The following is a 14201-nucleotide window of genomic DNA, read 5'->3' on the forward strand; positions in this document are numbered from 1 at the left end:
TTAGAGTAAATCAAAGAATATTATAAAGGGTTTATTTAGCCCATCGCCTGGCACCGAGCAGAACTTCATCCTCGTTATTATTATTGTTGTCAGTAGTAGCCTGGGGGCGGGTCCCTGCACCCGGCCTCCCCAGCGGTTTCCTGTGGGGGAGCAGACGCCCCACAGGCCGCGCTCCCCCTCCTCGCGGCCGCCCGCTCCTCTCCCCTTCCCCTCCCGGCCCTTTTCCTCTGCGCCTCCCCCGGCCCAGCCCCGCCCCGCCCCGTCCCTCCTCTTTCCTCGGAGGAAACTTTCCGCCGGCTGGTCCATCGGCCCGTGTCCGGCCCGCGCTGCCGCGGCCTGGGAGCCGAGCCGGGCGGGCGGGGCGGGCGGGACCGGACGGGGCGGGAGCGGCCCGGCCCCGGGTGTATGCGGCCGCCGGACGCGCTGGGCGGGCAGCTGGGAATCCGGGCGCTGACGGTGAGTGAGCCCAGGCCTCCTGGCCGGTGGGTCCCCGTGGGGCGGACGGGATGGGAGAGGGAAGTGGCTCCCCTCCCCGGAGCCCGCCTGGGAGTGGGGAGGGCACCCGCGTCTCTCCCCTCCATTCTGCTCCCGGGATGGCGAAGCTGGGCCTCATTTGGGGACCCCTCAGGGGGCAGAGCCTTCTGAGGCCGACTCCCCTGATCCCAGGTTGGAGGGGTGTCCGTGCCCAGGGCAAGGATCCCCCCCAGAAAGGGCCCAAGTCTACAGCCGCTCTCTCCAGGGTGGAACCTGAGCTGCAGCTCAGGCAGAAGAGCTGCCCCGAGGAGGAAGCGGGGTCAGGGTCAGCTCTAGGCTGGGGAGAAGGATCTAACTTTGCTGACCTCACAGGCTGACAGGGGCGCTGTCCCCCCCCCCAGAGCAGCATGGATGCCCCCCGAAGGGACATGGAGCTGCTCAGCAACAGCCTGGCGGCCTACGCACACATCCGCGGTGAGGGCGGCCCGGGCGGCCCGGGCCGTGCACCCCTCCCTGGCCCCGCTCCGCCCTGCCCTCCCACCTCCCCCCACCATTAAAACCTCCCTTAGCCAGTCACCTACTCCCAGTTCCCCCATCCTCACTGCCCCCCATTGCCCGATAACGGCTACCTAATGTCCTTCAAATAGGGGGTACTGTCCTTGCCCCCCTAAACTAAGAACCTGGAGTCTTTTCGAGATGGAGTGACTCCTAGCCGCCAAGGCCCCTCCATGACTTCTGCCCTCTGACCCCCAGCTAACCCCGAGAGCTTTGGCCTCTACTTCGTGCTGGGCGTCTGCTTTGGCCTGCTGCTAACCCTGTGCCTACTAGTCATCAGCATCTCCTGCGCGCCCCGCCCGCGGCCCCGGGGCCCCGCTCTGCGCCCGGACCCCCGCAGCAGCACGCTGGAGCCCGAGGACGACGACGAGGACGAGGAGGACACGGTGACGCGGCTGGGCCCCGACGACACACTGCCCGGCCCGGAGCTGTCCGCAGAGCCCGACGGGCCCCTCAGCGTCAACGTCTTCACGTCGGCGGAGGAGCTGGAGCGGGCGCAGCGCCTGGAGGAGCGGGAACGGATCCTGCGGGAGATCTGGCGCACCGGGCAGCCGGACCTGCTAGGCACCGGCACGCTGGGGCCCAGCCCCACGGCCACGGGCACCCTGGGCCGCATGCACTATTACTGACCAGCCCCTGCTCCTGCTGCAAGGCGCTCTGGGTACTGGACGTGCACACGAGCTCAGAGCTGCCCCAGGACCTTCGGACTGCCCCTGCCCAAGGTGCTACGGAGGCCCCGCCCCCAAGGCTCCCCCGGTGCTATAGGGCATGGGTCCCCACCCTCTGGGAGGCACCCTTCCCCAGTCCTGCCAGAAAGCCCTGGGGGGAGGGCAGGAAGCAGGGTCCCCACCCCCTCTCCGGGGACAATTGAGAGGTGAAGTGACCAATGAAAGCTGCATTCTCATTGACTCAGCCTCCCTTTGTCACCCCTGCCCCTAATGGCCCCAGGCTCCTGCCATGCAGGAGGCCCCAGGGCTGAGACCCCACAAGACTCCTTTACCAGGCTGACCACCTCCATCCACCCACCCGACGCCTCAGCACACACGCTCGCGTTCCCTTCACAGATGGCAAAAACACGCCTGCACCCCGACTCCACCACCTCACCGCAGCCTCACACACACAAACATCACTCGCATTCCTCACTCGCGAATGCGTCCCTTACCGGCAAACGCCTGGGCACACGTCGCGCCCGTCCCTACAAATGCTCTTGGGTTCACTCATCATTGCAATGACTCCCCACCCCCACCCCAGCCCCCAAGGCCTCGGGACCCAGACCTTGACGCGAAGGCGCTGTTGGCCCCAATGTAACCAAATATGCCTGAACTGGGGTGTAGTGTCTGAGCCGAGGTGCGTTCCTGTGAGCCCTTCTGAGCGGACAGTGGAGCCAACTGGGAGGAGAGTAGGCCTGCCCAGCCCCTCCCCTGGCGCACAGCTGGATTCCGGAATCCGGGCCGGCGGGCAGAGCCCGACCCCGCCGGGGCCCCTCCTGCCGGCCATCTCTCCAGCGCCGAGCTGACGTCCGAAGGAGACACCCTTTCTCCGCGCCCCCCCCCCACCCCACTCCCCGGCCCCCAGCCATCCGGTGGATAAAAATAGCCGCGCGCAGGCCTTGAGAACGGTAATGGGAGCCACATGTTGGCCAGATGTGCCCGGGAGAGACCGCCAGGAATGCGGAGGGCCGCGAGCGCCAGGCCGGCCCCGCCCCCGCCGCGCAGGCCCCGCCCCCGCACGGACCAGGCAGGCGCGGCGCGTACACAGCAGTTTACTTTCTTGCGTTTCCCAAAGTCGTGTGCAAGGACGTGGGTGGCCGGAGCCAGACTTCGCTCCTGGTCTCGCCGTAGTCCCTCCCGGGCCCACCCTCAGTGCGTCTGCGTCTGCGTCTGCGCGTGGATGGAGCCCCTGGCCCCGGACTCCTGGGTCCTCCGCTTCAGCCGATCCTAGTCAGAAGAGGGCGTCAGGGGAGGGCCAGCCGCCTGCTCTCTCCCCGCCCGGGGCCCGCGCGCCACCCACCTCCAGCAACTGGCGCTTCTCTCTCTCCCTCTTCAGCTCCTCCCAGAGGTCGGTCAGCTTCCTTCTGCGGACGCGAGACCGAGGGGAGGGGGTGGGCCGGGCAGGCTTAGGGCCCCCGTCCCTCTTCCTCCCACACCCCTCCCTGCCCCCTCCACTTACTCCAGCTGCACCCCCATCATCTCCAGCGACCGCCTTAAAGACACCACCTCGTCTTGTAGCCTCTTTATGTCGCCCCTGTCACCTTCGCTGTCCGTAGGATTTTGCGGGACCAGGGAATGGAGGCTGGGAGTCTCCTGCGGTTGTGGAGTCGGCTCGATAGGATGTGGAGTCTGTTCAGTAGGGGCTACCTCTTTGGGGGGCGCCTCCTCTTTGAGGGTAGTCTCATCCTTCGCAGGTGCCTTCTGGAGAGGCGTGGTCGCCTCTTCCCGGGGGTGGGCCTTCTCAAGGGCGGGCATGGACCCTGGCTTGGACTCAGACTGGAGTGGGGAGCTATCCCTTTTATCCAGGGGGTGTTTCACCGTACAGAGTGGGGGCTCCTCTGGCATATGGACCTCCTCCTGGGATTGAGCCTCATCGGCCACAGGAGGCTTGACCTTCGGCAGGGCTTCCTCCGGAGAGAAGTGATGGAGCAGAGTGTCGTCTCGGGTGGAGGCCTCTTCAGAGAGCACCTGCTCTGGGGTCAAGACCCTGTCTAGGGTGGGGACCTCGTCCCTAAGAGGGGCCATCTTTGGGCTGGGGGCTTCATCTTCAGGTGGGATTTCTGGGGCAAGGGCCTCATCCACAGAAAAGACCCTGTCTGGGCTTGGGGCCTTGTCCTCCAGAGTTGGGGTCTCCTCTAGGGTAGGGACCTTATCTAGAGTCAGGGTTTCCCCTGGAGTGGGGGCCTTATCCAGAAATGGGGTCTTCTCTGGGCTGGAGGCCTTGTCCTGAGATGGGGTCTTTTCTGGGCTGGGGGCCTTGTCCTCCAGAGTTGGGGTCTCCTCTGGGGTAGGGACCTTATCTGGAGTCAGGATTTCCTCTGGAATAGGATCCTGATCTGGAGACCGAGTCTTGTCTGGGTTAGAGGCTTTATCTGGAGACCGAGTCTTCTCTGGGTTAGAGGCTTTATCTGGAGACCGAGTCTTGTCTGGCTTAGAGGCTTTATCTGGAGACCGAGTTTTCTCTGGTCTGGAGGCTTTATCTGGAGACCTAGTCTTCTCTGGGCTGGAGGCCTTATGAGGAGACGGGGCCTTCCCTGGGGTGGGGGTCTTGTCCAGAGTGGGGATATTATTCACATGAGGGGCCTTTGCTAGGCTGCTCTGTCCTTCTTCCTGTGGTGATGGGGGCGAGGTCTCAGCTGAGGGCGGGGGACCTTGACCGTTTGACTGGTTCCCCATGGCCTGGGAGCCTTCACCCTCGCAGACTATCCCCCTAGGGGCCAGACTCTGCCCAGTATCCCCCTCTCCCATGTCTCGGGCCTCTCACCAGAGTGGTTGCAGAGCGTTGCCGGGAAGCCTGGGTTTTGGATCGCTTTCTGCCCGGGTTGCTGGGACCTCCAGTGAGGAAGCTGCCACTGGAGCCTATGAGAGCAGAACCTTAGGGGCCCAGCCTACTCAGACCCTGAGTCTCTCCTTATCTCTGTCCCCAGTCCTCAACCACTGGAGAGAGGCAGCAAGACTTACCGTTGTCTCGGGAGGGGTGCTTCTGACTGTCCCAGCTGGGAGTCCCAGGTGGCCTGGAACGCATCCTCATCAGACCCAGAGGGTGGGGGGCAGGGAGCAGCATTGCTCTGGACCCTCATCCTCCTCCCACCCCCACCCTGCTCCTTACTTGGCTTTGCTGGGCCCAGTGGGGGCTATCACCAGCTTCTTGACCATAGGAAGGGCTGTTTTGGGCACCATCTTTTTTGGTTCCTTAATGGGACCTGGGAGGGGAGAGGGGAGTGTGACATTGGTTCACTCACTTATGCATCCATCTAACAGTCACTGGCCCTGTGCTGTCCACAGAGGACTAGGGACAGGAGACGGATCATCTTGACTCTGCTTCCTGGGACTTCTGGGGAAGCTGACCACACCTCATGCCACATGGGCACAGGGGTGTGTGGGAGCACCCCGAAGGGACAGCTCGCACACAGTTGTCAGGGAAGGCTTTGTAGGGGAGATGGCTCCATCTGCTGCCAGTTTTTATCCGTACTTTCCTAAGACCTGTTCCCTGCTTAGTGCCTATGACTGCTTCCCTGGTTCAGGTCTCATCTCTCTCCTAGAACACGGCAATAACCTCCCCCTTCCAATACATCCTCCCATGAACTTCCTTGTCTTCTCTCATTTACTCCCTAAGAGATCTCAGCCAGTCTCCTGGGTTTAATTATCATCAACAAGCCAACGACTGCCAAATTTTCATCTCTAGCCCCTTCGTCTTCCCTCAGCTCCAGACTCATATCCGACTCCCTCTCAGTATTTCCACTTGCGGAGCTAACTGGCGTCACACGCTTAACATATCCAAAACTCATCTCTTGCTCCCCCCCACCCCCTTGCCTGCTGAATGTGCCCCTTTCCCAGTGTCCCCATCTCACCCATTCACCCATTTGCTCGGATGACAAAATGAGGAGTCATTCTTGACCCCCTTTGTTCCCTTATGCTGCGCATTCAAACCCTCGGTAAATCCAGTCCACTCGACCTTCAAAACATGTCCTGAGCCCAACCACTTGTCACCCCTCTGCCACTGAGCACGCTAGATCAAGTCAGCGCCATCTTCCCCTGGATTGTCACCACAGCCCCCAACCTGGGCTTTGGCTGCGTTCACCGTGCCTATGGTGTTCCTCCCACAGCAGCCAGTGAGGGAAGCAGACATAAACAAAAGAAACAGACTATGGAGTGTGTTCGAGAGTTACGAGGTGTTACTGAGCCAGCTGAAGCAGGGCAGTGGATAATTTTAAATGGGGTGGTCAGAGAACCTGGGTAGGTAACTTACCCCCCTGTGCCCCAGTGCCCTCATCCGCCACGCATGGATAACGACAGTCCACATTTTGTAGGGTTGATGTGAGGTTTGAGCGCCTTACCCACATGAGGTGCTTAGAGGGTTTGGCATATAGTCAAAGCTCAGCAGATGTCAACTTCGACCTCTACTTCCAGTAGTATGGCTGGTTAGGTGCTCTAGGGCCCTCCCACTAGAGAATAATTATATCCTGCTTGGGATACAATTTTGGGGCACTGTTGGACTTAAAAACGGTAGGGGAGGTCCACAAAAAAGGGAGGAACTGGAGCCAGAAAGGTAGTGAGAGAGCATACTGCTATGTAGTCACTAAGCCTAGGGCCTGGGACGAGGAGCAGTGTCCCAGGCTCTATTCCCTCAGCTGGCCACAGGCCCAAGCTCGGTAGCCACACGGCAGTGCGACCCTTGCACCACTTCCTTCCAGAGGTCTGACGTGGTCTCGGGTGGTTGGTGCCCTCTGGCTACTGGCAGAAGGAGAGGCAAGTCCTCTCTGGAAGCGATCTTTCTCTACTGGGGCGTGCAAGACTCCCACAGATTGAGACCGAGTCGGGAGCTCACACACGAAGATCAGAGAACATGCGGAGGCGGGCCATGGAGAGCGGGAGTCAGCGACATAACACACGGCAGACACTGGGACTGCCAGGTGAAGAACTCAGCACAGCTAAAAATAGGTGAAGAAACAAAGGATGAGCATGCAACAGAGGGACTGTCAGGAATAAGCAGGCAGATTTGGGAAAAAACAAAACAAAACTGAACTACTAGAGATGAAGAGCGGTACTCTTGAAATAAAATGCAATGTCTCGGCTAAACAGCAGATCAAACAGAGCCAAAAAGCCAGAGAGAGAATTAGCAAACTAGAAGTATAGTGAGCCGGGGAGTGAAAATTTTGAAAGCAATGTTAAAAGGAACGGAAAAGAGAACTCGGGCTTGAGGGTGGCTGAGTGAGGTGACAGACAAATTCTCACCTCCCAAGGCAACCATTTCAGCACTCTGGAAATTGACCAAAGGCAAAGATGATGTGAGAAGCGTTTATGCCCGATGGGGTTCTTGCCTAGGGCTGCACCATCCCCGTGCCCTAGCTTGGTCCATGTGGACATTCTGCAGGGTAGGCTAGCTAGGCTGTGAGGACCAGCAGCTCCTCTGCTGTAGGTGAAGGGTTGAAGGGTGAAGCTCACTCAATTTTGGGGTGTAACCTTCGATTTGGCATTGGTTTCCTAGCTATGACACCAAAACCACAAGCAACGGAAGAAAAAAATAAACGGGACTTCATCAAAATTTAAAACTTTTGTGCATGAAAGGACACCATCAAGAAAGTGAAAAGACAACCCACAGAATGGGAGAAAATATTTACAATCATTTATCTGATAAGGGACTTTTATCTAGAATGGATAAAGAACTCCTACAACTCAACAGGAAAAAGACAAACAACCCCGTTAAAAAATGGGCAAAGCACCCAAACAGACATTTCTCCAAAAGAAGATATACAAATAGCCAGTAAACATATGAAAAGATGCTCAATACCATTAGCCATCAGAGAGATGCAAAGCAAAACCACAATGAGATATCACTTCATACCCACTAGGATGATTATAATTAAAAAGGCAGATCATAACCAACATTGGTGAGGATGTGGAGAATTGGAACCCTCATGCACTGCCAGTGGAAATAGAAAATGGTGCAACCACTTTGGAAAACCCAAAGTTAAACAAAGAGTTATCATGTCACCCAGCAATTCCTTTCCAGGGTATATACACATGAGAGATAGAAACATGTCCAGAGAAAAACTTGAACACCAATGTTCCTAGCCAAAAAGCAGAAACCATCCAAATGTCCATCAACTAATGAATGGATAAAATGGGGTGCATTCATACAATGGAATATTATTTGACACCAAAAACAATGAAGTATAATACATACTACAAAATGGATGAAACTTGAAAACAAAAGGGATAAGAGAAAATATTTTGTTGTTGTTGTTGAGGAAGATCAGCCCTGAGCTAACTGCTGCCAATCCTCCTCTTTTTGCTGAGGAAGACTGGCCCTGAGCTAACATCCATGCCCATCTTCCTCTACTTTATATGTGGGACGCCCACCACAGCATGGCTTTTGCCAAGCGGTGCCATGTCCACACACCTGGGATCCGAACCAGCGAACCCCAGGCCGCAGAGAAGCGGAACATGTGAACTTAACCACTGCGCCACCGGGCCAGCCCCAAGAAAAGATTTTTCTAATGTATCTAAATATATTAACAACTCTTTGGTGAGATTGAACAAGAAAAAAAGAGAGAAAAAATAAACATGAGAAATGAAAAAAAGACTGTAACTGCAGATACAGATTATAAGAGAATATTATGAATAACATTACACAAATAATTCAAAAACATCAATTAAAAGGATAATAAAAAAATATAACTCATTAAAACTGATTCAAGAATTTTAGCCAGGGCTGGCCCCGTGGCCGAGTGGTTAAGTTCACGCGCTCCGCTGCAGGTGGCCCAGTGTTTCGTTGGTTCGAATCCTGGGCGCGGACATGGCACCACTCATCAAGCCACGCTGAAGCGGCGTCCCACATGCCACAACTAGAAGGACTCACAACGAAGAATATACAACTATGTGCCAGGGGGCTTTGGGGAGAAAAAGGAAAAAAAAAAAATCTCTAAAAAAAAATTTAAATTAAACTAAAAAAAAAAAAAAAGAATTTTAGCCAGATTTCTGGCCAGCCACTGTTACCCAGGGACCAGGAGACAGAATGCTGTCTGTGCAAGTGTCCTAAAGTGTGAGATTTCTTCCCCTCTGAGTCCCAAGGTGAAGCCATTTGAAGAGAAGTTGTAAAGGGGTCTTTGAAGATGTAATCAAGTTAAGATGAGGTCGTACTAGATGAGAGTCGGCCCTAAACCAATGACTGGTGTCCTTATTAGAAGAGGGAAGTTGGACACAGACACACAGGGCAGAAGACCATTCGAAGACAAAGGCAGAGAACAGAGTGGTGCATCTACAAGCCAGGATTGCCAGCAACTACCAGAAGCTAAAAAAAAGGCAAGGAAAGATTCTTCCCCTAGAACCTTCACAGAGAACGTGGCCATGCCATCATCTTGATTTTGGATTTCTAGCCTCCAGAGTCATGAGAGATTAAATTTCTGTCATTTTAAGCCAAAAAAGAACAAAATTTTAGCCAGACTTGCCCAGAACTATTAAAGAAATTGAAGAAGTTTAAAATCTTCCCATAATGGAGACAAACAGGGCCAGATGAATTTACAGGCAAGTTTTACCAACTTTTAAGGAAAGATGACACCCATCTTATATAAGATCTACCAGATAATTAAAAAAAATAATGTATCCTCCTCCACTCATTCCTCGGGCCAGTATAATCCTGATAATCAGATGAGAACCGTAAAAATAAATGCAAAAATCTTAAAAGAAAAACTGGAAAAGTATTCCTACGGTATATGAAAAGATAATAAACCATGACCAATTTGAATTTATCCCAAGAATGCAAGGGTGGCTTAATATTAGAAAATTCTAGGGGCCGGACCAGTGGCACAGTGGTTAAGCGCGCATGTTCTGCTTCAGCGGCCCGGGGTTCGCCAGTTCGGATCCCAGGTGTGGACACGGCACCGTTTGGCAAGCCATGCTGTGGTGGACGTCTCGCATACAAAGTGGAGGAAGAGGGGCACGGATGTTAGCTCAGGGCCAGTCTTCCTCAGCGAAAAGAGGAGGATTGGCAGCAGATGATAGTTCAGGGCTAATCTTCCTCAAAAAAAAAAAAAAAAAAACTACAAGTGTTATTCATCACATTGACAGATTAAAGGAGAAAACCCATATCATTTCAAAAGACTCGTAGAAACAATTTGAGAAAATTCGACAACAAAAATTCTAAGTAAAATAGAAATAGAAAGGACCTTCCTTAGCCTGACAAAAATGTATGTACGAAAGATCTAACCAACATCCTTGTTAAAGGGGGAAAGTTAGAAGCATTCTCCTTAAAATCAGGAGCAGGGTAACGATGTTCGGCATCACTACTTCTATTCAAAATTGTATTGAGATCCTAGCCACCATAGTGAAACAAGAAAGTGAAATTAAAAGGCACAAGGAGTGGAAGAGATAGAGAAAAACTGTCATTAAAACAGACATGACTGTCTTCATATAAAACATTAAAAATCTACAGGTAAATTAGTGGAAATAACCAGAGTTTATCACCATGCTGGCCAAAAAGTCAATATACAAAACTCAATGCATATCTGTATTCCTGCAATAAATAAAAGGGTATCTATTTTTTAAAAAAGAGACAGAATAAAACCTCTTAGGTATCTAGGAATAAATCTTGTAAAAGTTGTGTAAAACTTACATGCAGAAAACAATAAATTATGCTGGAACAACTAAGTGTCCACATGGAAAACGGTATAATTGCATCACTGATTAAAACCAATGCTACATAGATAAAAGGAATTAAAAATGAAAGGCAGCACTTTAAAAGTTTTAAAGACATTATAAATGACTATCTTTCTGAACTCGAGGCAGGAAGGATTTCTTAAACAAGAAAAAATCTGCTCACCACTAAAGATAAGATTGATATGTTTGCATTAAAATTAAGAATTCCTGCTCTTCAAAGATCCTAAAGAAAAAAGAAGACAAGCCAAAAACTTGAGAGAAAATATCTGTAAGATATATAACCCATAAAGGATTGGTATTCAGAATATATAAAGAACTCCAACAAATTATTACTAACCAGGAAAATGCAAATTAAGTCCACAATGAGACGCTATTTTGTACCTACTAGATTCACAAAGATAGAGAAATCTGATAACACCAAGTGTTGACGATTTGGATCAACAGGGTCTCCTCTACACAGGTGGTGGAGTGTTAAAATGTGCAATCACTTTGGAAACCAATCCGATTTTATTTCCTAAAAGTTGAACATTCATGCACCCTGCAATCTTGCAGTACCGCTCCTAGCATCACATCCTAGAGAAATGGTGATACCTGCACACTGGAAGGCAGGCACACAAATGTTCATGGCAGCACTATTTGTAACAGCAAAAACTAGAAACAATGAAAATGTCCAGCATCAGAAGGAGACTGGGTACAAAAACTGTGGTAATTCCATTTATAAGGAATATTATACAGCAGAGAAAAATAAATGAACTACATCTGCACACAACACGGATGAATCTTAGAAACATAATGTCAATTGGAAACAGCAATTCCTAGCAGAGTATAAACATATGATACCATTTTTATAAAGCCAAAAACAAGCAAAAATAAGTGGTACATTGGTTAGGCACACACACATGTAAGTAAACTTCAAAACTCAAGGGAACTATAAACACAAAATTCAGGATAGTAGTTACCTTGGGTGTGGGGAAGCAGCAGAATGGGAAAGAGAAGGAACATACAAACTATTGGCAATGTTCTAGTTTTTGGAACACCACAGGTGTTCATTATTAAGTTTTAAAATACAAATGTTACATAGATTTTTGGCATGTGTGAAATATTACATGGAACAGTAAATGCAAGGACACACATTACTACAGACACACTGATACATATACAGAGCTCTTCACTGACGCACTTACTAGTTATGTGAACACACACACAGTATCATAGACCCAGACATATCGATCTACACATTTCCTTACAGAATGAAACAAATCTAAACCTGCTGATAGCCATATTCTCAAGACACACAGAGACACGAGCATGTTAACAGACACAAAGTGACATGTTCCCAAACACCGACGACTCACAAACATTCCTACCAGGCCCTTAACCCATGGGGAGGTGCTCCTAAGGAGGTGGGCTGGACCGCTGGGGAGCTGCGAGTGTTTATGGGCTGTGGGTCTCCCAGAGAACACCCCCCAAACCCAGGCTTCCCAGGCACCCACCTGATTCCCGAGATACCACTTTCCGTGGGGCCAGTTTCTTGATCTGTGCAGAAAGGAAGTATCAGAACCCGACGAGGAACAGCCACATTTCCAGGCCCACCCTCATTAGGGGCGACCCTCCAGCTGTATCCAGTGAGTGCCATGACCCCCAACTTTGTCCAGGGTAGCCTGCCCCCGCCACCTGAGTACCCAGCTCTGTACTCACTGGGGGTGGTGGGAGCACAAAGTTGTCTGGGAAAACTCCTCTTCTGCCTTGAGACTCTCCTTCCCACCAGCCCTTATCCTCTGTGGTCTGGGAGAGAAAGCTGCCTTGGGGAGGTGAGCCAGGTCCCCAAGCCCCTTCCTTCCCGGGTCCCACCCCTTCTCAACATGCCCTTCCCTGCGCCCTCCCATGCCCTGTGCCTTTCACACCTTCCTTAGTACTTTCACCTCGTCCCCCCTCCGCAGCGCCAACTCGTCTGGGGCCTCGGGCTGGTAGTCAAACAGGACCCTGTAGGTCTCTGGGTGGGAGCCTGAGGGGAGGTCAGTCCACTGAAGCCAAACCCCCCTCCCCAGATCAGTCAGCAGCTCCCTCCTGCGTCAGCCTAGCTGCATCTCCCTCCCCCCAGTCACAGTGGCTTGGGGGAGGGGGTTCTGAGGGACGTTTTGGCTGGGTGCTTACCTGTCCGCAGGTAGTCTGGAGGGCTGTCATAGGTCAGGCTGCTCAGCTAGTGGGGGCGGGTGGGGGGGGGGGGAACAAGCTGAGCCTCCAGTCCCACTAAGAGGGACTCACCACCCCTGTGCCCACTCCACCCACTTTACCTTGGGAGGCCGCTGGGGACCAGGGCTGATTGAAGGCATGTCTGGGTTACCAAGGCCTGGTGGGGGATAGTGAGGTTAGGGGGGGTGCCAATTCATAGTTTAGATCATGGGAGAGGTCAAAGGGGTCCCAGGGTCAGGATGAGAGAATCACAGGCTCAGGCCACTGGTCACTGCAGATCGCAGAGTCTGGTCACAGGGGTTGAGGGGGTCACAGGGTCCAGGTCTCACTTGGGGGCCCACTGTCCAGCAACTCCACAAAGTTGGATGGGAAGGCTCCCAGCTGCCCGTTCTTCTTCCCCAGCCACCAGCCGTCCTCAATCTGGGGAGGAGGGAGGACGGAGGGGCATCTGGTTCTGCCCCAAGAGTCTCTCTAGAAATCTTACACCCTTGGTCCTGCCCGGATTCTGCTGCCTCACTTTCCCATCTCTACGCCCCTCACCATCCCCACCGCCCACACCCTCACTCCCCTCAGCCGGAGGCCCGTGCTCCATCATCTCCCCCCAAACCCTCCCATCACCTCATCCCCTCACCTCCTTTACCACTTCCACAATCTCCCCAGCTTGCAGCTTCAGCTCGTCCGCCTGCTCCGGGCTGTAGCTGAAGTTCACTTTGCACCATCTTTGGGGATCCCGAGATTTGGCGGAGCGACCTGGGGTCGGACGAGAGTGAGGCCGCTTGAGCCCGGCGCGCCAGTCCGCAGAGCTGAGGGAGGGGCGGGCTGCCAGCGTGCGGCGCGGTGCCTCCAGGCCCCGCCCCGGGGCGGAGCATTGTACTCGAGAGCCAATCACAGGCCGCAGGGCGGCCCCGCCCAGAGCCGCGCCCGTCACGGCGAGCGGGGGGCGGACGGGGTCGCCGGGGCCCCGCGCGCCCGCCCACCTGCCCGGCGCTCACCTCGGCGGCGCGCACAGCGCGGTCTCGGCGCCTCCCCGGCGCCGCGCAGAGTCTCCGGGATCTCCTGGGGACGAGGGCACCGAGAAGGGGGCGCTCAGCTCCCGCGGGCGCGCGCTGAGACCCCCAGCCCGACCTCACCTGCACCAGGCGCTCAGGGAAGAGGCCACGGTGGTCCCCCAGCTCTCCGCGCAGACAGCCCCGTGCGGGCCCTTCGCACACCTGCCGCACCACGTCCCCGGGCGCCAGACTCAGCTCGTCCTCCTCCTGCGCGCGGTCTCCGGCCAGGACCAGCATCTCTGCGGGCGGAGGACGGGGCGGAGGCGCGGTTCAGAAGGGCCCAGTCGGGGCAGACGGGCCATGGCGCGAGTCCCGGGCTCCATGTAGAGGAAAGCGGGAGAACGCGCGGGTGGTGTAGACTGCTGGCACCATTTCCACAAGGTTGCACAGAAGAGCCGCCCTGAACCCTCTGCACATACCCATGGCTGCCGGGCACCCTTCAGAGCCAGGCGGGGAGGATAGTGCGGTCCCGCTGGCAGCCGAGTACTGGGCGGGTGTAGAGTGGGACGAGCTGCGAGAATGTGAAGCAGAGGAGGCGGAGACACACGAGGGTAGGCAAGGC

The 14201-nt window shown here is 54.2% G+C and overlaps 2 protein-coding genes across 7 annotated transcripts; one reads left to right on the plus strand and one right to left on the minus strand.

Annotated features, from left to right (window-relative positions):
* The first annotated feature begins 227 nt into the window (after nt 1-227).
* On the plus strand, nt 228-2523 carry EVA1B (eva-1 homolog B). Of its 2 annotated transcripts, none has more exons than XM_046662919.1 (3): nt 228-456; nt 876-948; nt 1228-2523. In XM_046662919.1, the coding sequence occupies exons 1-3, from the start codon at nt 406-408 to the stop codon at nt 1656-1658; spliced, it is 555 nt and encodes a 184-aa protein (XP_046518875.1). In that variant the 5' UTR covers nt 228-405; the 3' UTR covers nt 1659-2523. The 2 variants fall into 2 exon arrangements, with proteins under 2 accessions (XP_046518875.1, XP_046518876.1); XM_046662920.1 differs by having other exon boundaries at nt 299-456; nt 847-948; nt 1228-2510.
* Nucleotides 2524-2646: 123 nt separating this feature from the next.
* SH3D21 (SH3 domain containing 21) lies at nt 2647-14123 on the minus strand. 5 transcript variants are annotated; one of them, XM_046662909.1, is made up of 16 exons: nt 14059-14122; nt 13721-13878; nt 13583-13646; nt 13222-13340; nt 12920-13010; nt 12692-12747; nt 12552-12597; nt 12302-12402; nt 12096-12182; nt 11891-11933; nt 4849-4942; nt 4701-4753; nt 4504-4598; nt 3199-4349; nt 3040-3103; nt 2647-2966 (listed from the first exon to the last, which is right to left on the minus strand). In XM_046662909.1, the coding sequence occupies exons 1-16, from the start codon at nt 14060-14062 to the stop codon at nt 2889-2891; spliced, it is 2304 nt and encodes a 767-aa protein (XP_046518865.1). In that variant the 5' UTR covers nt 14063-14122; the 3' UTR covers nt 2647-2888. The 5 variants fall into 5 exon arrangements, with proteins under 5 accessions (XP_046518865.1, XP_046518866.1, XP_046518868.1 ...); XM_046662910.1 differs by having other exon boundaries at nt 2648-2966; nt 13802-13878; nt 14059-14123; XM_046662912.1 differs by lacking the exons at nt 12920-13010; nt 14059-14122 and having other exon boundaries at nt 2650-2966; nt 13802-13860.
* Between the last annotated feature and the right edge of the window lie 78 nt (nt 14124-14201).

Source organism: Equus quagga, chromosome 5, assembly GCF_021613505.1.
Source record: "Equus quagga isolate Etosha38 chromosome 5, UCLA_HA_Equagga_1.0, whole genome shotgun sequence".
NCBI lineage: Eukaryota > Metazoa > Chordata > Mammalia > Perissodactyla > Equidae > Equus > Equus quagga.